The sequence below is a fragment of the Platichthys flesus genome, chromosome 13 (assembly GCF_949316205.1).
Source record: "Platichthys flesus chromosome 13, fPlaFle2.1, whole genome shotgun sequence".
NCBI classification, from domain to species: Eukaryota; Metazoa; Chordata; class Actinopteri; order Pleuronectiformes; family Pleuronectidae; genus Platichthys; species Platichthys flesus.
The window spans coordinates 11,331,932-11,357,040 of NC_084957.1; the positions used below are offsets into that span (position 1 = coordinate 11,331,932).

Below are 25,109 nucleotides of genomic sequence, written 5' to 3' on the forward strand. Positions count from 1 at the left end.
TCCAGGATGAAAAAAGTCACCTCAAGTCATCTTTAATGACTTTGTTTTTAGGTGTAATTTCTTCCCTCTTCGGATCTCCTGTCTTCCATCCACCTCTTACCTCCTGATTTAAAACGTATCCTGCTGAGGAATTCAACTTCATGGACCAAAAAGGATTTCACACAGGGCCCTCTGGATGGTGCTGTGTGCACATTGTTCCTTAGAGGATGTGCATTGTTATACATCACATTATTATATTTAACTGGTTCTGTCGTTTAATTTTATTATAATGTAAATCTTCTAACTTTATTTTGAAAAGTCATTCTGATAACCATCTTTGTTATATGTAAATATACGAAAAAGGCAATGAGTCTCGGCTAAAGCTAAATTCCAGAAGACCTTTGTCTGGTTTATAAATATTCTAAATCCAGTCAGTTTATGGAAGCATTCGATTTCGAGATCAATTTAATTCTTCTTCTTCTTCTTCTTCTTCTTCTTCTTCTTCTTCTTCTTCTTCTTTATTCTTTGTATAACTCTTTCTAAAGGTCATTTTTTTTAGATGCCTGGTTGTTGAGATGTGCTCAGCAATCACAATCAATATTTTTACCTACCAGTCTACCACAGTATAAGATAAAGCACTTCTTCTTTCTCAGAAGAGGGCAGAAGCAGCGGGCCTCAGGGGCAGAATGGTTAATGGACACAGGGATGAGGGGGCTTCATGTCCACGGCCCGTATAGGCGCAGGTGGCACAAACACAGACAGCTGGAGTGTGAGTTTTCCTCCTCGTCTGGAGCTGGTGGCTTCCCGTAGGGTGGCACCAACACCCTGCAGGATACCGTTGGGGACCCATCTGCCATGGCAAGGCCTGCTCGCAGACGCCCCCCCAGTCCACCCACTGCTACCTCCTGATACCCATTACTGTCCAGGCCATGCATGTTGTCAACAATGCCATGTGACAGTGTCGTTAAAGTCCTCAAGCAGGTCCTCTGGTAGCACAGAGATTCTTAAATACTGGTTCCTGCACCGAGCTGCATGCTCAGGAACATTGAGACAAAGCTGAGTTTAAGTGCTGTTATTAAATGTGATGACATTAATATATTTGTTTAATTGTAAAGGTTGCTGTTAAAAAAAAACATATGGGTTTGATGCAAGCAAACTGTGCAGTAAAGAGAAACCATATTTAAGAAGAAATGCACATCATACCTCCACACATTGACTTGCAGCTGTAGGAGATAATAGTGTCTCATTAATTCACATGCAGAGTGGACTCCTGAAGGACTGTGCAGTATGTGTGTGTGCAAGGGATGGTCACTGTCATGTTAATGGAGTCTGGTATCTCGGAGAAAACTGACAGTGAAGCGACCTTTGTCAGCTGCTGCTTTAATTAGAGTATTAAGCAGATGTTGTTCCTTCTCTTCCCAGATTTCTGCCTTCCTGAACTCGTTTAGAGAATATTTATTCCACCTTATGTTCTAAATAGCAAAAGACGAAAATAAAAGCAGCAAGTCAGTGACAATCACAAATAATAATAAACCATTTATTTGTCTTATGGAATATATGTGTTTGTCAGTGGGCATGTTGTTTCTGTCAAGCTAGATTAATATATCTTGTTTTTTGTTATGATAAAAGCCATTTTCTTTATAACACATATTAAAAATAAAGTGAGAGACGGTGCATTGATGTTAGTCACCTACCTTGACAATAACATATTAAAATATACAGTTCAACTCTTGATATTTTACTGACGAGCCACATAAAAGATAAGTCTATAGTTTTATCCTTGAACAGGACAAGGATATTAAAAGAACAGGTTTCCTCAGGGTTCATAATCAGGACAGCAGCTCGCCCTGAAAACAAACACTAGACTCACAACAGATTAAAAGGTGAAAATCTTTAAAATCTTTATTCAAAAATGTCAAAGAAATGAACAGAATAAACCTTAGGCAACAAGCTACTAAAAAAAAAAACAGGTCTTTGGATTTAACAAACACTACAAAACAAAAACACAGAGGAAAGTTTCCTTAAACTGTACATACAAGTTACCACTGGCATCTGTGTGGCACGAGTAAAATAAAAGATAGAACTTTCATCTAGCACTATGAAAATCTTTCTTCTCTCAAGCTGTCTGTACAAAAAAATGTCATAAATTAGAACTTCTTTTCCTTGTATAACTTAATGACTGTTCAACGTGATGGTTACCTATATGAGCTTTTTTCTCTGACGCACCTCTGCAACTCTTGATCCTTGTACTTATGGCACTTGGTTCAGACACCATTAGCAGCATAAACCTCACATAACAGTACAACTTCTCAGTCTGAGGCATTACATCTCAAGTATCGCGGCCCCTCCGTGTGTCGCACGCCCGTTAGCTACAGAGGAAATGCTGCTGCGTGTTTGTCTGGACCCAAAGACAAAGCAACCGACGTGTTTGTTTAAAGGAGCACAGGTCCAGTGAACGCCACAAAGCTTCCCTGTCATCGACGGCCTCAAGATATCTTAGATCAGAGTCAGAAATCCATTATTGTAAAAAAAAGCAGCAGCTCTTTTGGAACTATAAAGCTGAATGTGTGAGCATCAGGAGAATAATGTCATTGCCCCACCCGCCAGTGACTACATTAATAACATCATTAAGAAAATGTCTGATGCAAATCACAAAAAAAAAAGAAAAGTACTCAAAAACAACCTAAAAGGAAACAGCTGTATGTGGCCAGCTCCTGAGCGTGGCGTTTGGTCTGGAAGGGCGGGCTGGACCTGCTAACCCGACCTATTGCAGAGGAGAAAGAAAACTCTGAGGTAGATAATTGGTCAGACTGACCACCAGGTCGAATCACAGGCTTATTGGAGGACGCCTTGATCAAAAAGCTAACGTTAATGATTGAAATAATCGGACTTGTTGTTTTAGTGCTATCGTCAGCTTTTACAGCACTGCCCTTTCATATTGATTCATCTTTTAAACAGATTATTTTTTACAATAACGTTGCATTTTCTGTCTGAGTGAAATTCATCTGTGGCACTTGCTGGATCCAGGCCTTCCTTCATGCTCGAGTGTGTGTGTCGGTTCTCTACTGATACCTGTGAAAACTGAATGTAAATGTACAAAAAAAGGCACACTGTCCGCACTGCAATCTCCTTTTGCAGAGTCACTTCTGTCCTGGTTTAAGAGACAAATGATGCTATTTCCTCAGTGTACTATAGCTCACAATCTTTGGTGAAGTAAACTACAATTGAAAAGTGCCAAGTTTTTGTTTCCTATCAAAGAGCGAGGTACAACAAAACACACGTACTAATCTCTGTTACCCCACGACTCTGTTCTGTTACAAGGCTCCGACGAGTTGTTTTTTTTTGCACAATCATCTGTTTTTTACTGTTATTTTTTTTTCAAAGAATAGTGAAAAAGACACACCTCATAAAAAGAAGAAAAAAAATATCACAATTAATATCAATCCAAAAAAGAGAAAAGCAAAGACCGACAAACAAAACACAATAGTCCCCCCCCCCCCCCACCAAGATCCATTTCAGCTTCTCTGCAATACTAAGTATTCTAAAAGGCAAGGTTCAAAATGGTGATCGTTCAGAAGAATGTCCTCATCCAACATCCAGACACATGAAGAGCATTCTGACTGAATAAATATTACATCCAATAAAGCATCCGATGTGGAGTCATTTCATCCAAGATATTTCCTTCTCTACTATAACTTTTCTATCAGTTCTGGGAGTTTGTTTTATTTCTTGACTTCGTCTGTGGCCGGTTCAAATGTGACAGCTTTTGCGTATCACCACTCTCTGTGGTGGTCTGTACAACTACTGTATCAAAACTATTAAGGCAAATTTTAATCAGACAGCAAGATCAATTCCAAAGTTCTAAAGAGAAATCACTTTACAAAAAAACAACAACAATTAATACTTCACCATAGCAACACTCACACAGCAAGCACAAAAACATCATTTTCAAAAATGTCTGGCTTAAAAAGAAATTGTCTGGAAATATTAACAAATGACATATGAACTATCATGCACTTGAAACAACTAGTCTTTTCTTGTCTCCTGTTGCATTTCTTAGTAAACAATAAACAATGTAGTATCAAAATAAAACATTTCCAAACTTTTTTTTTTGTTTGTATATAATTTGAATCATTTGTTTAATTCTGAAAACGATCCCCAAAAAAATAGTCTCACTTAAACGTTTGCAGAACCTGTGCAAAACAGTGAAAAGATCCTCGGCTCCCCCATTGCATTTGTAGACGTGATTGCTTCAGCTGCTGTCAGAACGTTACCTCAGCGCTACTTGGTTTGTTGGTATGGATATGGGGAGTGGTTTCTGGAAGAGTCCAATTGTGACTGTCCCCCATTGTCCTGGAAGACAAAGTGAGATAACTCTGATTCTTTGCCAATGAGCTGTCGTTTTGGATGAAGATAATGCTTTCTGCGATATGAAGGCAGCATTAATGTTTATAGCGTACCTCCAGAGGAACAGGGGCTGGCTGCATGTGTGCATACTGTGGGATGTATGCTCCTTGCATAGCTGTGTTGGCAGCCATAAACTGCACGGTGAGGAAAAAGAGAGCAAGAGTCATGATCTGTACGTTTCACAGTTTAGTAAAACACATTTAAATATCATATTCTCAAATGGGTGTAATGTGTGAAGTCATGTCTGGCTCAAGGTCTCACCGTTCCTGCGTTACCCATAGAGAGGTGACTCATCTGCTGCGCAAGGGGCGCCATCATGGAAGTAGGCTGCAGTGACATAGATGGGTCCATAGAGGGCGATAGCACTGTACCCTTGAGGAAAAGAAAATGCAGGTGAGGGGCACGGATGCAGCTGGTGGAGTAGTGTCTTTCTGCTTGTGAAATAACACATGAGTAATACAGGCTTTGGCTCAGGAGGCAGAAAGGGTCGAGCAATTACCAGCATGTTGTATGGTTTGATCCCCACCTCCCCCAGTCTACTTTCCTAAGTGCCCTTGGGCAACATACTGAACCTTAAATTGACCCTGATGCCTGTGTCAACAGTGTGTGAATGGTGTGTTATAGAAAGGTGTGTGTGTGTGTCTGTGACTTGGAGTAGTCGATAAGACTGGAAAAGCGTTGAATAGATGCAGTCCATTTGCCATTTGGATTTCAGGGAAAGCGAAACTGAATTAGGTCAGACCTTGTGCCGGCAGCCGAAGGTCGGAGCATGAGTTTTACAAGTTGAACAAGTTGTCTATGAGCAACATGGCGGACCTGACGCCTCCAAAACATTTTTCCCTCATGTACATTGACTCATTTTCAAAGCACTTAATTTCACAGCCATCTGTTATGAAATATCCGGCATCTGTCATCGTCTACCCGTCTTTATAAGGCCTCACTAGAGTGGCCGTTTTTACATTCCTGTACTAACACTTGAACACAGTAAAGCCTCAAGAATCAGTGTCACCTTATGTGCAACTATAACTCTTCCACATTGTATCTGTCAATAGAAAAAGTCAAGACTAAATCATTGTAAATGGTCAAAGCATTTATGATCAATGCTCTTACTAGCTCACATTGACAGTATTGTAATGAAGCCAAATTCTCAATAAAGATGTTCTCATTTACACATTTGACTGTTGTCAGAGAATGGGACAGGTAATAAAATTGTGACTGAAACGTGCACCTTAAAGCAGTTCATGTTTACCAGTGGTCACTTCTAAGCCCTTTCCAAGCTTCTAAAAGCCTTTACCCTGAGTCAAAAGCTGTGCTGTGATCTCAGCTGTATTTACTCGTAAAATGACCAATCAGAGAGGATGCTAGGAGCTTATTCATGTCTATGTCAGCCGCTGTGAGGTCAATTGAATGAGACGTGTGGAGTGGTGTGACTGATCCCGTGCTCACAGGACAATACTGGTGACTCCTGTACTGAAAGGAGTTAAGGTTTGTCTCAAAAGGTTTAGGGCCTCTTTGCAATCGAAGTAAAAAAATAATAATCTGGAAAGCTTGTGACAATTTCGCAAAGTTGGCTACGCTAAACTCTCCCAAAAAGAAGCAGTCAGTCAGTGAGCAACTGTCCCACTGAAGAGTAAATGGAAAGAGAAAGGTTTCAGTGATGATGAGAGGATGAAGAGATTTAGCTCTTACTGGGTGCTGCATGATGTACTGTTGATGAGGCATCCAGGATGGATTCTGCACCTGGAACGTCACACAAACACACTCTGTAAGAAGTCTGATTTCTATATTAAATGGGTTTTTTTTAAGTACTGGAATTAAACCTTTTATTATAGCTACATCTACATCATTGAAGAGCAGCCAACCTGGTATGTTGAAACCGGAGACATGTAAGGAGACATGGACGTCTGAGCAATCATCCTGTTTGAAATACTGTATGCTTGTGGGAAAAATCTGTGGACACGGAATAAAGTTCATTTCATTAAAATGGGAGGGTACATTTTTGGTAAAATATGTATGGTGAAAATATATTGGCTATATAATCTAATCTGTTGTTGTACTGACCCATTCTGCATAGCAGCTGCACTGGGATCGTAAGTGAGTGTCATTCCAGCCTGGGGGAGAAAAACAGCACAGGTTTAGCAGCTCAACTGATGAATGTAACTCAAAACAAACTCAATAGCATTGTGCTAAAGTTTCCACAGTTTACTGTGTATCTACAACACTCAAACCTGAGGGAGGGAACCATTAACTACACAGGAGAATTCCCAGCAGAGACTGTAACCACCTCAGATGCTTCACACATACGACACTGTACATTGTAGGTTTTAATATGTGTTGCTGTGTGACAGTTGTAGCTGTTGTTTGTCATCAACACCTGAGGTTTATCATTCATTATTCATATATGCACATGGATTTCTTCCTATCAGCCACTCAGATCTCTCAATCCACCACTCACCAGTCTTGAGTCACTGTCTCTTGCCCAGCCCCGACAACTCTGTGCAAATTTATTCTGACTTCTTTTTTTCTGCCCTCCATCAGCAAACTTGCACAGCAAGGGTTCAGAGGGCACTGGGGAGAGAGAAAAGGGCAAGAGAATAAAATAAAATGTTTGTCCTAGACTAAGACTATCACACAGATCATTCTGTCGCTGCTCGCTAATGCAGTCATTCGCTCCCTGCAGCCTGGGAGTGTACATTCACTAGGTGGCCTGGGAACACAGACATCTAGTTTGGCAGCTGTGGAGCTGTAATCCCCTCTGCTTCCTAAAGGAGGCAAGGCCAGCAGAGACTATTTCAGTCTAATAATCCAATTAAAAAGCTTATAGAGGGAGTGGAGGCCACACAGAGCCGCTCTCTCTCTCTCGTTTTCTTTGTCTGGGCTCTGCCACTTAAAGCTGAGTGTATATGAGCTCTGTACCAGCAGACTCTCTGACTCCTCCTGGAAGCATGAATCAGTTGGCTGACCATTACATCCTGTCTATACAGCTCCACGTCTAACCCATTCTAATCATTAAAATACAAATCCTACTAAGGCTACTTGCCTTCAAACTTATTCTTTTCACAATATGACAATTAAACTACACAATTTGACATTACATTTCTAGGTATGTCTGCAAATATAATTCAGGAGTATGTCTTACCTGGAAAACCTGCAGGTGTCTTAATAAACTTTCCGTTGAAGTGAGAAATGACTGCATCGCATTTTTCAGTTGACTCCATCCTGAAGTTAAAAAGACAAACAGCATTAACCACATCGGCAGTAATGAGGGTGAGCGGCTTTCTTACATCATTTCCTTTTCGGTTGGGTAGAAAAGGTGGTTCAAAATAATCTGTTTTTTTATCTGTGAGCATTAAGTATAAATATGTTATGGAAGCAACTTGTAGTCTTAACAGAGACCCATGAGTGAACACACACACATGCACATATACACACACCCACACACACGCACATACACATTCCTGAGATGCATTAAGTTATTTTTGTTTCTGTCAAACATCCGGTTATGCAAGTGTTGACGGTGGTAGCCAGCATTATCACTATAATTATATCATCCAGTCATTGTGAAACTGTTTTAGAAGAGTTTCCGTTTGTGCATACCTGAGCTGTTCTTCAACTTTGCTATTGATAACATGGTCATGTTACTAATTTTAGAAATGAAACACGTACTTTGAATCAGCAAACCACTTTGTATTTTCTTACTACCTAAAAGGTGTTACATGCAACACTTATACTGACAATAGGTGTAGAATATTAGGCTCAATCTTAATCCTGTTAGCACTATTGTCTCTCCAAATAAATTTCACGTATATATAATGTGGCTTAACATGGAAAGGTTGTTAAATTGCTACTTCTTCTACGTCTAATTTCCGCTGTCTCTTGGATTTTTTTCCATTACACTTGTCGTACAGTGGTCTCTTCCTGTTAACTGCGGAAAAGTGATCTATTTTGACGATGAAGCCATCCAATAAACTTCCTAATGGACAAAATGCTGTTTAGAGGCCGGACGAGGAAGTCAATAATCTCAGTTGGTCACTGTGTACACATTTTTTTGTTACATTTGATTCTAATGAGATTTACTGATATTACATTCCTACAGTAAGTTGCCTTTGTAGAAACATATTTTGTTCCATTTGCACAAATCATTGACAAAGAAATGACACAAGCAGCTGACCTGGCAAAGCCCACTCCTCGGCTGGCTCCACTGGAGTCTCTCAGGACGCGTGTGGATATGACCTGGCCGAAGTGCTTCAACATGTTCTCCAGCTCCTGCTCGTCCATAGACAAAGGCAGGTTGGAGATATACAAGTTGGTGGGGTCTTGCTCTTGTTGCTGTATAGTCCGTAAATGAGAAGGAAGCCAGAGTTAAAGTATTAACACACTGGTAATCACACAGATATATACATTTGAGCATCAGATTCAGATTTATGGAAGTCCCGACAGTTGATATTTGTTAAGACAATATTTGCTATCAGCAGGAATCATTTGCTGTTTAACACATTAGCATAGAACTTCTCATAAGCGGTTCCATACAATCTTCAGTGACGTACTAATTTAAAGATGAAGGAGGAAGAAACAAGGGAAGAGGGAGTTTCTTAGCAATCACTTATCATTTATCCCTGGAAAAAGCGTAACACAAAATAGACTTTTAATATACTGTAGACCTTAGTAATGGAGTAAGCACATGTCCTGCTGCCTCCTGTCTGTGTGTTGGGGGATTTAAGGTAATAAAGGGTCAATATGAGCAGTGATAATTAGTGATTTGCATGCAGCCCACGGTGGCTTAAGACTCACATCAGCTGATTTCTTGCCGTGTTTTAATAGCATCAGCAGAAACAAAGGATGTGGCTACTAGTCCCTGGGGGGCAGCCTCTCACCATTACTATTCATCTATTGTGTGTTGTGTTCAGAGTCAGCTACAGGGATGGAATAGTTTATTTGAAGTAACGCACTGACAGAAAGGTCAGAGGAAATAAGAAACAATATAGGAATGCTGTTCTCTATAATGCTACACCACACAGCTTGATGAATTCAGGGACATATACTGTGCCTAAATTAAATATCTTCTCTTATATGAAAGTTAGGCGTATCAATTTGGATGTACTCACAGACAGGGACAAACATAAACACAAGTAAATAAACTCATTGAAACGAAAATGGTTTAAGCAAAAAAAAGAAGTCAAATTCCTATAAGGCCACTTCCTGACTTTCAACTAATAATGGGGAAAAGTCAGTGGAAGGATGCCAGGGCAGATAATAAAACAGGAAAAGGGACTTTTGTCAAGGAGTCCATTAAGCCCAAACAAGCCACTGCCATTGTGAGAATAAAGCTGGAGTGAAAGGCTCCCACTTTATAATGGCATTTACCTTCCACAATAAAAAGATTAAACTGAGGCATGGCCCTCAACGCTGCTCTCTTTTAATTAAAAAAGTAAAATGGGTGCACGGAGGCATGTCAAGAAGCCCCACAGACCCCCAGACAGAGAAATGAGGCAAAGAGCTCTTTCTCAGAGCTATATGGGAACTCATTTCCCTGACTGGTTCCTGTTACCATAACAACATGCAATTATTTACTTCCTTTACTGGTGTCAGGGACAAGTATAATGTCAACAATTATGTGGCCGTCCTTTATGGTCCCATATCTGATAAACTCCTAAAAAACAGAGCCAACTAGTGTTTAAAATTTCGATAACTATCTGTCCAAATTCCACTCAATAGAAATAATCTGCTAATCTACAGTAACTCCAAAGAAAGATGTGTTAATCTGTATTTCTTGACTTTTGTCCGAGCATTTTAAACCAATAAGGGAAGAATTATTCATATTTGAGAGGTTTAATCAAAAATTCCTCTTTCAGAGATACTTTATTGATCTATAAGACTTCAGTGTGAGTACTCTGAGCTCCTCGACTGACTTAAGTGTAGAAACCCAATCACGTGCCGGATAATACCCCTAGTATGTCATCCCACTGTCAGCAACACAAATCTCTAAATGTTAAGTCTGACTAAAGGCGCCTATCACATCTGAAATCTTTCTGTCAGCCGGGCTGGGTGCTGTTGGCTGACATAAATACCTCTTGAAACCATCAGTGGTGTAAAAGCCTACACCACTTGGAAGTAAACATACCATGCATGAGCACAGCAGCTTATTACAAAATAAATGTGAAGAATTTTGGTCATAACCCTGCTTTAGTGCAAAGGGAGTCAAACTGACTTTGTTGCAGTTGGAAAAGAAACAGAATAAAACCAATGAGAAAGAGTCTGGCAGCTCAGATGCAGGAGGTGGCACTCTGAGCTACTAAATTGTGTTTATATAGCAATGTATCCCTGATGCAAAAACACAGAGAGGGAGGGTCCATGACATCATTGTAAAAATATGAGAAACAGGAAATGGTCTCCATGTGGCGCTAAAAATCCATACCACACACCTACAATTAGAGTTTTTGTACTCAATCATGTGAAAAGTCTGTCTATGTATCATGTTAAAAAGAGCCTCCATGATCTTAAGTGACAGTGATATAAACTATGATGGACCCTGCATTCAGCAAGGAGGATATTTTAACCAGGGATTTAGCTAAACAATAAACCGGGTGAAAGAGTATGAATTTATGATATTTTCTTTCCCATGAACTCTTGATTAAAAATGTGTAAAGGGTGAGAGATACATTTGTGGCCTTAGGTAGAAGAAGATTCATTTAACATCTCTTGTTACATATGCAGAAATTATTATGCAGAAACTTTCTAAGTTAATAACTTTGGAATTAAATCTAAAATCTCAAGTCAGCACCATCTGAGAAAAATAAACAATGATGGCCTTTGTGATTTCATCCTCTACCTTAGTTAAGGGCTTATCGCCTAAGGAGATCCCCAAGGATGTGGTGGCAACACGGGGGGAGGGTGTCCCTTCTAACAGCATGGTGAACAGGTAGACTGCTGTATTCAAACATGGCACAGAGAGCCTAGTGGATCACTCTCATCCTTAAAGGCTGGCCACTGACATTTCACTGACTATAACAAAGTGATAACAAAGATCTGTGTCCCCAACAACTGCTGAACTAAGTGTGTAAACATGAGAGGGAACCATGTGGAAAAATACATTTTCTAAAAGTGATTCAGTCTGATTTATCTATCATGCTGTACTCATGTCTCACCATGATTATGAAAATCTTTTCAATCCATTTGTCAAATTCAAAATCCAATATAATGAACACAAACCAGTCTGGATTTACACAATAACCTAATGTCGTGTTTATGAATACGTGACTGTAGTACATCCAGCAGAACACTTACTCAGCCAGCATTAAATATCTGCACCCACTATTTGTGCAGTATCATTCAGCAGTCTGTCATAATTTAAGTCACTGATCTCAGAGTCACAGAGTTGGGGGTCCTACACCTACCAGTCAAGAACTCCAGTCTATTTACCCCAAGGATTAGGTCTGAGCTCCCATAGAATCCAGATGGAGGAGAAACAGTGTGAATGAGTGACTTGTATGGATGTGATATAAGGATCAGACCGTAATAAATCCTCACCTTTGCCATCTGAGCTTGGACACCAGTCGTCTTCAGGGCAGCCACAGCTTTCTGGGCCGCAGTGTGGCTGTCAAAGTCCACAAAGCCATATCCTGTGGAGACGGGCAGCAGAGTTAGGACAATAGATCTTTGGCGAGCTTAATGGAAGAGCCACTGTGTTGTCATCTGCTGTGGATGGTGATGGTCTGTGCGTATCTCATGTGTTACTATATGGAATCTTTGCGTTAACATTGTTACTGCCAAGTTCTCTATGGTGTTGAGTATTTTTACTTGTGTGCTGGTGTGACTGTGTCTTCTTTGTGGACTGAAACAGCAGCTCATGTTGGAGTTGGAACTCATAAATGCTGATCTAGAGTTACTTTTACAGAAATTACTGCCACACAGGAAAGAGAGAAGACGTCAGAAGAGATGATGTGTATGACAGTTGGACTGTTTTGTGTGCTTGTCTGGCCGCAGAGAGTCTGGACCAAGTGGACCAATCACAGTTGTGGTCTGTGTCACAGCAATGTGTGGTTACATTTCTTGGGATGGGCATGTCAGGCAGCGGCGTAAAATCAGCAGACACATATTCATACACATCTGCTTTAAATCTGTCTAATTTTATATGTATATGTGCTTTTGTGTGGGCGTGTGTGTGTTTGTGTGTGTGGGAGTAGAGGTAGAAAGTGCTGAGGATGCAGATACCAGTGTGACATTCATGGCTCAGGTCAGCTCTTTGTCCTGGGAGGTACAAACAGGGTGAAACCGCAGTGCCGGTCCTGCAGCTGCTATATTTAACATGAGTGATGGTGAATATGTCAGAGCTCGTTCAGCTTTAGAAACGGGCCCCACTGGTACTAAAAGATTAATGTATATGCTTAGTTCTTGAAAAAGTATAAAATTAGACTTAAGTCAAAAAAAGATTTTTGTGAGACTTAAGGTCACATGGGGTTATTGTCACAGCCATTTCTGGGTTCTATTTAAAATTCAGCTGGAGCTTTACAGGGCATCTAATGGTGTCCCGTTTCACAGAGAACCTTTGATTAACTTGCATCTGCATAATCCAGTGGAGAGTGACAAAGTATTCTCTTAATCCATCAGCTCTAGATGAGAGAATCGGTAAATCTCTCTTTGACCAGGTGGACTGTCTACAAGGACTGGAACAAAACCAGCACTGTCATTCAGTAGAGAAAGGAGGAGGAGGCGACATCCTCCCCAGGACCCACCCACATCACAGACACACCAACAGACAAGGGCTGAGGCTTAAAATAACACAAGCTGGGAGGAAGCTTTGAGAAGCCTGGCTGCCTTGTTTCCTCACGTGACCCGATCCTCTGAGACAACTAGATAGCTGTTGTATTACTTAAGATTTCGGCAGGATTCACACATTGGTCATATTTTGTGAAAGTGTAGAAGAGATGTTCTCCCTCGCAGCAAGGGGCTGAATATCCAGAAGGGCTTTATTCAGACTTAATTAGAAGATAAATAAAAGAGGGTGTCGTTGTGAAGCTGAACAAAAAGAAACCCACACACCTTTACATTTGTTTGTGGTCTTGTCCAGGATAGCCTTTGTTGAAACAATTTTACCATACCTAGGGGAGGAGCAGAAAGGCGAGGCATTGTTAACAGGATTATATACCAGACACAGCCAGTTATAAAACACACAGAGACGGTTGAGCAACAATCTATGACATCACCGTGAAAATATGAGAAACAGGAAGTGGTTTCCATGTGGTGCTGAAAATCCCCACCATGTGAGTGCAAAGCTTAACAGTCCCCCTTTTCAGCCAAACTGAGCCAGTAAATCAAACTATATAAACTGTCACAAAAGTATTTTGGATGAATTGAATTATCAATATCTTATATTTGAATATGGGGAGTCATGTAAATGCAGTATTTTTACATATTTTATATTTCGGGACAATGCTCTGTGTATACTTTTTTTTTTAAATGGTACTTTTTTTTCACATAAGATACATTTTCAAACTTACAAATCCTTGTATGTTAATGCAAATGATTGCCTCAAAAAAACGTATGTAATAGTAATGTCTGGTTCGTGCTGTTGCCATGGTTTGAGCAGAGCAATATTGTTGTTATGCAAGCAGACCACAGCAAAGTGTTAATGGCAACATCTGAGAAAAAAGTTTTACTACAATGTCTGTACTTAGAGTACGAAGAGCTAGCAGAAGCTTTGATGCAGGAACTGTTAAAAAAAACGTAATGATATCTATTTTTTATGTGAATTCTTCTGAGTGTTAGAAGCTTATTCATTTATTAACTTTTGTTCACACTATAAAATGTATTACATTAAATAATAATCATATTTGAATAAATGTCAAATTTTAAATCCAATCCATAATCTTTAAAAGGTCTCACAAGTGGTTGTCTTTTGCTTTTTCATAAAGTTATTCTTTCATTTGAAAGATAATTATTTTGGTTTCACTGCCCGTTGATCCCTGCATGGGTGGAGGTTTCATTTTGCACATTACTGTCTACTCTCATTATTTTCTTTGTTCAATAATGTTGAGACACAATCTATCTACAATCAATTTGAAATGTATGCATACAATATACAGTGACAGTGTTGAAAGCCACAATGTGCCCTGCAATCAACCAGGAGGGAGTTTTAGCCTGGGATTACAGCAACTAACTGGGTGAAGAGCTTCCCATCATCTGAACTCTAATCTCAAATCATGTGTGGCCACCGTGTGCTCGCTCTCACAGTGCCATCAGACTGTAGTTCATGAACAGTACATATAGTTACAATCACGGTTCAGGATCATTCAGTGTGACCCTGCGACAGAAGAAAAAAGAAGGCCCTGTTTGTAGATGGGGCCTGGGAAAATAAAGCAAACAAACCACCAGGGTGGTCTCTCTATCTCTCTCTTTCATTCTCTCTCTCTCTCTCTGCTTGGAAAATAATAAAGCATTCAGTGCACAAAGAGAGCTGTGGACCACCACTAACACTACATGTTGCTCTGATACATGATAAATTAAATCTCTGCTGCTGTGCTCCACATGCTGTCAACAAGCATATCAGCTAAACTCTGTCCGTGTGCACTCTTTTAGGATATTTTAATGTAAACAAAGCCTACAACACTGTTACTTTTGTTAAAATCTCAAATGTAAAAATCTCATTCTGAAATTACGATTATTAGAAAGAAAGAAAGTTTACAATAACAATAATTTACTACATAGACAAACATTTTATAGCATGTACATCTTACCCTAAAGTTTTTCACACCTTAATTTTTTTTCACCAAATATAAATCAATACATCACTGACTGCAAATTAAAACTAAACCTGAAAAATAAATTAGGCCAAAATCTATGTCTGATCAATACCAGCTAATGACGAGGGGAAGTGCGGTACTCACGGCTGACAGAGCTTGACCAGGTCATGATCTGTGGTTGAAGGGGACAGGCCTCGGATGTAGAGGTTTGTCTTGCTGAGCTGGTCCCAGCCTGCAGTGCTACTGCTGCTGCTGTTGTTGGTGCTGCTGTTGGTGCTCGGGCTGGGTGGAGCCATGGGGTGTGACGATGGGGCAACCAGTGGCTGGGATGAGCAAAACACAGGGGAAAAATGAGGTTAATCCAGGGTGGTGATTAAATAATATTGTGGCAGATTTTTTAGATAATATTGAGATTACAATATGTGCTCTTCAGATTATTATTCAAAAAATGAATAAAATGTGACACTTCAAAAGCATGTCATGGAGAATATAAATTAACCTCAGGGCTGTGAAACAATGTTGCTTCTGTTTCAAGTTTGTTTCATCTCTGACCACACCAATGTCACGGATGGTTGGAGCAGGGGGCTGGTTCAGTCTGTAGTGTACGTTATCTGTCAATGCATCACTGCAGCTAGTTTGACTGCTCGAAGTCAAATGACATCAGAAAGGGGGGGGGGGGTAAATCTGCAGGCACTCTTGATATCTTACTACCTTAAAAATGTATGAGAGAAAGTTGGTCCAGCATGTCAGAGCAACAGTTTACATTTGGAGTCGTGCTGCTGGCCACTTGATAGATACAAATCTAGTCGACACAGTGTACACAGTGTTTTTATTTATCAGAATAAAAAGATTTCCCTCTTGAATGACATCTCATGAAAATGAAGTCCAAGACAAGACTCACTGTGTGCCATGCCCTCAACAAGTCACAGTCACATAAAAAAGTCACAGTCACATAAAAAAGATTAAAATCCCTGGGCACACCATTATAAGTATCACCATCATTGTAGGTTTCTGTTCAGTGCAAGGATTGCTGTTTTACAGAGCAGTGATCCATATCTGCAGGCTAACCTGCATCGCACCTTCTCTGTTAACACAATGAGGGCCCACTGAGAGCTGTATCAGTGTCACACAGATGTCACACTGCTGTGGGGTTCTGAACAAGGTATTTGTGGGTCAACATAAGCAATTATTTCTTGTCTAGTTCCAGACTTCTTAACCCTAATTCCCCTTTTACATATAGCTTTGATTATCAGATTGGTTTAAGTGACACAAATAATCACATTTCCCCACAATTTGTCACAGGGAAAAAAAGTTACGAAATTTGGATTTTTAAGATTATATTAAGACACAGCCAGACAACATGAATTCCCCATATGCTATTCAGTTTTAAGATAATTTTCTGAGTAAAAGAATAGCATAATAAAGCTGCTAAAGGCAATGGGGAAAAACAAGCAAAAATCCCTCTGTGATTGCCCAACTTTGTGATTCATGTTTACAAGACACAGATGTCCTGGTGTGGGAGAGCTTTCCCCTTCAGGGATTTGTGTTCTACTTTACTATCTGAAACAAACCACCCTCCCCCCTCTGTCCCTCTGAGGAATAACAAGCTGAGAGGAAGATGATGGAATCCCAGGCATGAGGTGCTGACAGGATAGAGCAACCCAAGTTTGGACTTCAGCCTAGAGGGTCTTCTCTTGTTCCTGGCTGGTTGACTGCCTAACATGCCTTCCCAAGTTTGACCTTCTGTTTTCCAACTAATTTTGGCAACAACAACAATAATAATACAAAAAATGATACAAATAATCATACATTTTATTTGTATTGTACCTTTCATATAGAATGAAGCCAAATTCAGGCTAAAGTGAAGTGATACGTTGCTAGCTCCCTTATCTGCTATGGTTGTGTTCCATAGCTTTGTGGGGTAACTTGTGATGGCTACATCCCAAAAAACCAACAGCAGCTAATTGCAGTGTTGTTGAAGGCAAATACTTAACAAGGGAGTTTGTGATGTAACTTGGTAGAAGCCCATTTTATATAAGGGGGTGGACCATCAAATCTATTGTGAATTTTACGTCAAGCAATCTGAGTGAATGGACTAAAGGGAATGGCAAAAATGTATTGAGGGCGTGTCAAATATAAAAGCCTTGGCAGACTGTGATTTGGGCATCAAATGGAATGAATCAAAGAGCGGCATCTTTCAGTTCTTTTAAAAGCTAGGCACTCTTGGCACTTTGGCAGACTGCCATGACAAGGGCAAATTTGCAAGTAAGAAAAAAGAAAGTGAAAGCTTAAAAGTAGACCATACCAACCCTCTGACTTCACACCTTTTTTTGGGGTCAAAACCACAATTCCTTTCCAGTGCTTCAAGATAGCCTTATGCCAGCAATATCCTACACCACAAGTCATTTTGAGACCATTGCACCCATGCATTTTCTTTTAAAACAATGTGGGCACTGGATAGGAAGGTGACAACTGTGTATGTCGGACATGAGTGATGCATGAGGCTTGTTGCCACTTTGTGCCATGTGTGAGATGGTGTTCCAAGATTCATGAGCTCAGAGTTAATCAAGGGAGTTTTGATTCTTGATACATTTTGTTTTAAGGCTGAACTCACATTTAAAGCTGAACCCATATTTCAAGAGGATTGATTCACGTTCACCAATATTAAACAATGTGCTTGTTTCTAAGAAGACAGGAATTGAAACCTAATTTTCATCAGAGTTTTGTCTGAAATCACTGATTCATAAAAGTAATTTCAGGGCTGTACATGTTCTACAGCCTTGAAATATAGTTTTCTTTAATTAAGTACTTCATTTGCACTGGAATTTCATTTTCAAGTAGCCTATTAACAGATGACTTTTCAGGTTGAATATCGCCTGTAGCAGCTCAGTGCATTGCCATCTCGGTTGGGTTTCAAAGGAAAGGTATCTGGGAAGACGTCAGTTTGAAGAGATATTTATAACCTTCAGGATATGACTTGAAACCCTACTGAACATCCACTTAAAAATGCTGGGTCCATACATGTTTTGGAAGAGCTATACTCATTGACAATCTGCAAAGCTCAGTTAACACAGGTACATTTTCCCATGGTTCCATCAAGGTTTTATGAGGTTGTGTGTGTTTACAACAACAGCAATTATGGCTCTTATTAAAATGGGTAATGTTGCTAGCGACATACGATTCTAGTTCTTCACATTTTGAGGCTATGAGCTGTGGGGGTGTGGCTGGATTGTTGAACGTCTTATTTTAGTATTATTAATTTATAGCTGGTCGTACCAAGTGAGGTAATGTCTGAGAATTCCAGAAAAAAAGAGTGATGAACCTCTTGGTGATGGACATAATGTACTGTTAATTCTGCTTTGAGCTCAAAACCAGGATATCCAAATCATGAATTCACCCAGGTCAATGTAATGACACACAAACTGTCCACAATCCCTCCTCCTGTTCTGTTTTGTCTGACTGAAAATACAGATAATTTAGTTACACTCTATCTAATGGTAACACAATTCCACAAAATTAACCAAAAAGGATGTGTGAGGACCTGAAATTTATAAGAGTAAATTTCAGCTGCAGGAAATCTATGATAGGACTACCGGTTGTGACTGAACATTGACAATGTTAAGATTACTGTGACAGTTACCAGATGATCTATGTTAGCTCTGATGTGTTTAACTATGCCTCTTTATATAACCGGTATGATTAAGGAAGTGGCATTAGGTCTATCCCATCACTGGACAACACCTCAGTCTCTAGCTATTGCTGTTTAAGAGTTCATTCATTTGATGAGCTTTAGCAGGGCCCCTTTAGGGATTACAGGACAGGATAGAAGACAAGTGAGTATATTGAAGGGAGAATGGGGGAGTTTTTGATTCCTTGACTAAGAGAGATATCATTTGATTGCCTTAGGTGGTGTGGAGCAGAGGGTCAGGTGAGGAGAGAAATATAGAGGCTTCGCTCTTATTCACACATTATTGTTGTTTGGGTATCACTAGCCAAGAGTGTTTTAGATTGGCAGAGAAGAGTATTCTGGTTTCAAGGATCTTTAGATGAATCCCATCAGGTTTAAATTTGTCTTCACAGCTACAAAAGATATAGAAAATGTCAATAAACGTTATCCTATTGATGAGGAATGCTGATGTCAGTCATGTATTCAGACCAAGGAGGTTGGTAAAATATTTGATTCTTCTCTCCAAAGTTAGAATGAGACCTGAGAGGTTGCTCAGTTGCTCTATTAGTAGTGGCGAGTATTACGTAGTAGTAAGGGTCCATTGGCTCACAGACAGATGTGCCAGGCAGCTACATTTGTTATATTAGATTTTTACATGCTTGGGTATAGAGTCCCCAGTCAGAGTAGTGCCCGCCTTATTGGGGGGCGAGTTAGCATAGTTTCATGTAGCCCTCGGTTGATTTCTGGATTTTCGGTTATCCTAAATGCTCACCGCCACTTAGTTAAATATATTAGTTAGTTATTACTAGCTCATTTTGTTCAGAGCCAACGGTTTGTGTCTGTTTTGCAATGAGAGTCCAGGAGTGGGCATACATGCACTTATATTTGATTTCTTGCTGGATTTGCCGGACAACGTCAGTCCAAGTCCTGGCTGGAGATGATGTTTTCTGTCTGGCGCCAGTGAGAAGTGTAATTAGGGAAGGCTGGTTTGGGAGCCTCCATAACTAATCCATTTGCATTACGACACATCCAGGGGGCGAATCAACCAAGTCTGTAACTGGATGCTCCATATTTGATGTAATCCCTTTCATTAAAAAATACAGGGTCCGTCTGTTAGCATTTGGTGTATCGGCGCCTAGTACAGTAGCTGCTCCAGAGTGAATTTCAAGCAGAACTTCAATCTTCTTTTAAGGTTGCTTGAATCTTCTATTTCAGTCTCTCACAGTTGGTGCAGCTTGCCAATTTTTCGCAGTTTTAAGATAAAGTTGTCCTTTGTAATTTTTGATGAAATGGTTACGGATAACACACTGAACCGGACAGTTAGTATTACCTTTTCATATTTTCATTACCATTTAAACTGTGTCTGGATGCCAAACTTTTAAACACACATGTTAAATAGTGTTGTGCTTCAACTTAAGTTGGCAACAATCTCACAGACGGATGTGTGCAGACACCGCATGTAGCATATATCCAGGACAACGTGGAAGAAAGCAGTGACAGCACTCAAAGGATTTGTCATCCCTGTAAAAACACTGAAGAACGTCATATATTGTTTTTTATAAGGGGCGTTGCATTTTTATTCTTGTGAGTCATCTTTGTGACCAACACCCAATACTCTATAGTGAATGCCGATGTAACTTTTTTTGGAGGAATGTTTTTGGAAATTAGAACATGTAAAGAGAGCATAGACAAAAAAAAGCTTGTTTTGTTTTTGTCTATTACCGTGGTATTGAATTGGGTATCGAGAAAGGTGTAAATTTCATGGTATCGTATGGAATACTAAATGCTTGGTGTATAGACATCCCTGCTCGATACATGGTTTTCATCAAATGATCACATCAAATAATGCAAGCTATTTCTCAGCATCTCAATAAAGCCATGGTAATTTGACCTTGTTTGGGATGGTTCGATTTCCAAGCATGAATGTCAGATTTAAAAAGGGGGTGTGGGGGAGAAATTAATTAGTGCCAAGGCTAACAACTGCATTAAGTTGAACTCCAGGACAAGAGATGAGAAAAATAAATAAAAACCTAAGCTGGGAAATCAATGGGTTGAGAGAGTAAATGTTTTAAATATACAAAAGATCTAAGTTTGAATTGTATTTAACGTTTAACTGGTAGTGGCCTGTGTATTCACTCTGCACTGCATTTGTGAGCTGTAAATACATTACATACCAGTTGGTTTAAAGCTTATAACCTATGTACAAACACACATTACAAGCCAGCATTTAAAGAAAAATTCATGCAACAGAGCCCCAATCTCTATTTTCACAGTCAAGGATTCGGATGACCTCAACTTCCTCTTTTCTCTGTTGGACTGAAAGTAAATTTTGTTTTCATTCATATGCTTGATTCTACTCAGATGCAGCGGGACTGTGACACACTGTGATGGGGGGAGAGGACAGCATCTTATCAGCCAGTTCCAGACCAGCAGAGCCCTGTCATATCCGAGCTGGAAATACACAGGGCTTCCAGTAACAAGCCTCGCCCATGGAGCTCTAGCCACAGGATGAACAGCATCAGCACGATAGAATAAATATGCTTATTCAAATCTTTTGGCTAAGGGGAGTTTTTTTTTTAAATGTATTTCTTAAATCTATATGTAATTGGAACTGGGACAAAGTGGACAAAGCATATGTAGGCAATTAGACTCTTATTTCTGAAACCGTATACTGCTCGCAAAAGATTTCTTGTAATGCATAAAACAAGATAAGATAGGTCTGTATTAGTCCCACTATGGGGACATTTACCATATTACAGCAGCAAAAAGGAAATAGTGAAATACACATAATACGTATACAAATATATGATAATAAGTATAAAAACACAAAATATAAACACAGGGATCTATAAAAGATAGAAATATATGTACAAAGCAAACCAAATAAACAGTATGACATTATTGCACATGTATGATATTGAAGCACAATTGGGTAAAAGATGGATTATTACACCCTAAAGTGCTAAAACTGAAATCCAGTAAAAGGTTCACTGATCCAAACCACGCAGGGGACGTACTCAATGGGAACTGGTTGAGTGTACACTGTATATCATTAGAGATACTACATAATAGATGAGGGTCACTTTAGGAGAGCGCTGGCCTTCTGTTTGAACAGTGGAGCCATGACATTAGCAGAGCATCCACTCAAGAGATCGGCCTGGACCTCGTCCAACACTGTCAGAGCAGCGGGTATTGTCATTACGTCTGGATCTCACATCGGACACGTGAACACAACACGTCCACCTCACACGACCTCGGTCAAATCAACAATAAACAAGTTGTTGTCTCTTTCTACGTTGCGCGTTAAGTTTATTTTGGTCTGGGTCGCTAATGGCCAATGGCAAATTCTGACACCCAGACCGAAAACGTTATGTGAGGTGACTCTGTGTTTGTTTACCTGTTTGCGGTACGGAGTCCTCAGCAGGTTTCCAGTATTGGCGAAAATCATCCTGGGTTCGGGAAAAGGGAGGGTGTTCGGTTTCTCCGGTGGGAGCCACAGGACGTGTCGCGGAATACGTCAAACTTCTCGTACAAGTGTGAAAGTGGTTGACGCCGACGTCCTCCTTACTCCGCTGAAGGCCCCGAGGTGATGTTTCTGCGCATATTCGCCGTGTACATGTCCGTGTGGTCGTCGACTATCCGGCGAGAGAAAGCTCTGTAAATCGTCCCAAGTTGGAGCCGCCCAGCCCCGCTGCCCTGACTGGATTCATTGATCTGCAGTCGGGGCCGCGCAAGACGGGCACTGCTACGGCGGGAGGAACCATTCACTCTCCTGAAGTAGGGGTGTTCGTTTAATACTAGTCCCCCAAATAACACCACACTTCGTTCATAGTCGACTTGATTGATAATTTAAAGGATTTGTTGATTAATGATATACAACATGGTGTTTTTTGTCTACTCTAATTGTCCATATTCTCCCAACAAGACGATATAAAGTGGCGTTTCACCTCTGTTGTTGTTTGTGTATGGAAGGTTGCATACCACGCATTCCACCGTGCGGCTGGTGCTCCTGCGATGTTCTGACCATTTTAACTTTATATTTTGAGTTATGCTGCCACAGTTGTAAAAAATAAAGGGTATTCAACATGCAGTTCAGTGTGATTTTCAATTCCAAGTCAGATGGACGTAAGAGATGGTGTGGCTCAATGAAAACACATTTACGAAATGCTGTAGTTGTGGGAACTGTTGGGTTCCTCTATAAGTTTTAAGGTCTCCACCTTGATATTTTTATGGACCAAATATCTTCTATTTTCTTTTTTGCCATTGTTTTTTCTGAAGCACTTTGCAAACCTTATTTAGGTAAGTGCTATACAAATAAATGTATCATTATTATAGTTTCAGGTCATCCCTTTCCTGTTCAACTGAAATGGGATGTAAGATATCAATGCTCAGTTTACCTGGACACATCTGCAAAAACAGCCACTTCCTTTTTTTTAATACTTTCTTTATTGTTTTTTTTTACAGTCCACAGTTTAGGCTACAAAAACGATCATGCAGGACTTACAGCTGAAGGTGAATTTCCTAAAGTCTTCTGTAAAGCTGTAGCAAAATAAAAGCTAAAAAAACATTTTACATGAAAAAATAAGATATACATACAAAATAGAAAATCTAACTTGCCAAATAGAGCAAAGCTATGGTTTTGTGCCTCTATATTCCTCAAATTGCATTACAAAGTGAAAATCTATGTAAAAAAATTAAGTAAAACAAAAGACAGAATATTACATTACCTGTTACATCAACATAATCTGTAGCTTAGTCACACATAACAACATTAACATGCTGTGATGATATGTATTCATTGTACAAAATGTATGATATAATTGTTATATTGCATTTATAATGAATGGAACTATTTAAGGTCAATCCACCAGAGAGCAAATCAGCTTTAGCCAACACCCTAAAATAATACGGATGCCTACAATTTCACATCTAAAGAACCTAAACGCAGGATATTGTGAACAGAGCCTAGTCACTGCATGAGGGTAATCAGATATAGTAATAGCATTGCATATTATACAATACATTTACCCAAGGCAACAAATAAATACATAAATGAACAAATAAGTAAAAAATATATGTATTTTTTTGCACTTTTAGCAGTGGTAATGGAAGTAGAGAGCAACCAAACAATACTCCATTAACCTCCATTTTATTTGGAGACAGGAGTCCCAGCAGTGGATTCTGAAAAATCGAAACATTCAAGCTGCGTTATATATGGCTTGAAACCTGAGAGAATTAGGTTAACTGCTCTTTTAAGGATTGGGTTTCATGGCGAAGGACAATTTTGTTGGAAAAAAGGTGGCTTCTATTATGGATTGTGAGTAGGACCCTCTTAATGTGAGTGATGGGTTGTTGTTGTGGTCTTGGTCAGAGTGGGGATCTTTATTGGAGCAGGTAAGAGGGACAGGCTGGGCTATAAATCAAAGCTAATCTACCAACCGCTGTCACCGGCTGATTGGAAAACCAACAGTGGTGGCAGAAAATGTGAATTAATGGCCACCTCCAGCAAGGTACAAGCACTGTCGTGCTGTGGTTTTACAGTCTGGCCAAACAGTCAAACCTTCTGTTTTCTCCCTGTGTGGCAGCTGTTTTATGTCCCAACTGTCCGATATTGACTCGAGACATGATAGGAAGCTATATTAAATATTATCTTCTCACTTCTCACTTTCACTTAAACATCAAACCACGCACGACTGGAGAGAACCTTTAACTGACAGAGCCTGTGTTTTAGCTGTGTAATGAAAAGAAAGAGGGTCCCTAACCCTTAGTAATCACTGCAAATATCCTCCTGAGCCCACTATGACATCAGTGTCCCTCTCCACTGAAGGCGGTGGCACAATGCGTATGGATTGGTGTGATATGTGATATATCAACCGAAATGAAAGCAAGGGTCACCAGTGGAACATGTAGAGAAGTTCACCGGGCCAAAAGGAGTCAATGGGTCAATGTTAGAGGAAAGGGAGAGAGGTCTGATTCAGCACTCTGCTCAGGGTACTAAAGGGAGGGGGGGCAGGGCAGGGCAGACAGAGAGGCAATTGAACCACCACCTTTTATGAAACAGTGAAAGGAAATTTGTTCTCTGTTCCATGTGTTTGTGTAGCACTATAATAGCACTTAAAAAAAAACTATTCTTTCTTTTATAAATCATTGTTATTAACACAGGAAAATTATCTTTATTATAATTAAACTCACTAATTTCCACAAGCAAGGCCTTGAATGAATGACGCATTTAATGTTTTCACCGTGTTAACAATTATTTATACCATTAAATGAAATCTTTCACTTGTTGTAAAAAATTAACAGCAGCTAAGTCAATC

The 25,109-nt window shown here is 39.8% G+C and overlaps 1 protein-coding gene across 1 annotated transcript; it reads right to left on the bottom strand.

Moving 5' to 3' along the window:
• Positions 1 to 1,855: 1,855 nt before the first annotated feature.
• On the bottom strand, positions 1,856 to 22,492 carry LOC133966905 (RNA-binding motif, single-stranded-interacting protein 1). The gene is made up of 13 exons (XM_062401982.1): positions 22,190 to 22,492; positions 15,270 to 15,448; positions 13,426 to 13,484; positions 11,914 to 12,005; positions 8,558 to 8,715; positions 7,526 to 7,605; positions 6,842 to 6,954; positions 6,448 to 6,497; positions 6,249 to 6,336; positions 6,076 to 6,126; positions 4,648 to 4,758; positions 4,440 to 4,520; positions 1,856 to 4,332 (listed from the first exon to the last, which is right to left on the bottom strand). Exons 1-13 carry the CDS (start codon positions 22,238 to 22,240, stop codon positions 4,261 to 4,263), a joined length of 1,185 nt encoding a protein of 394 aa, XP_062257966.1. The 5' UTR covers positions 22,241 to 22,492; the 3' UTR covers positions 1,856 to 4,260.
• Between the last annotated feature and the right edge of the window lie 2,617 nt (positions 22,493 to 25,109).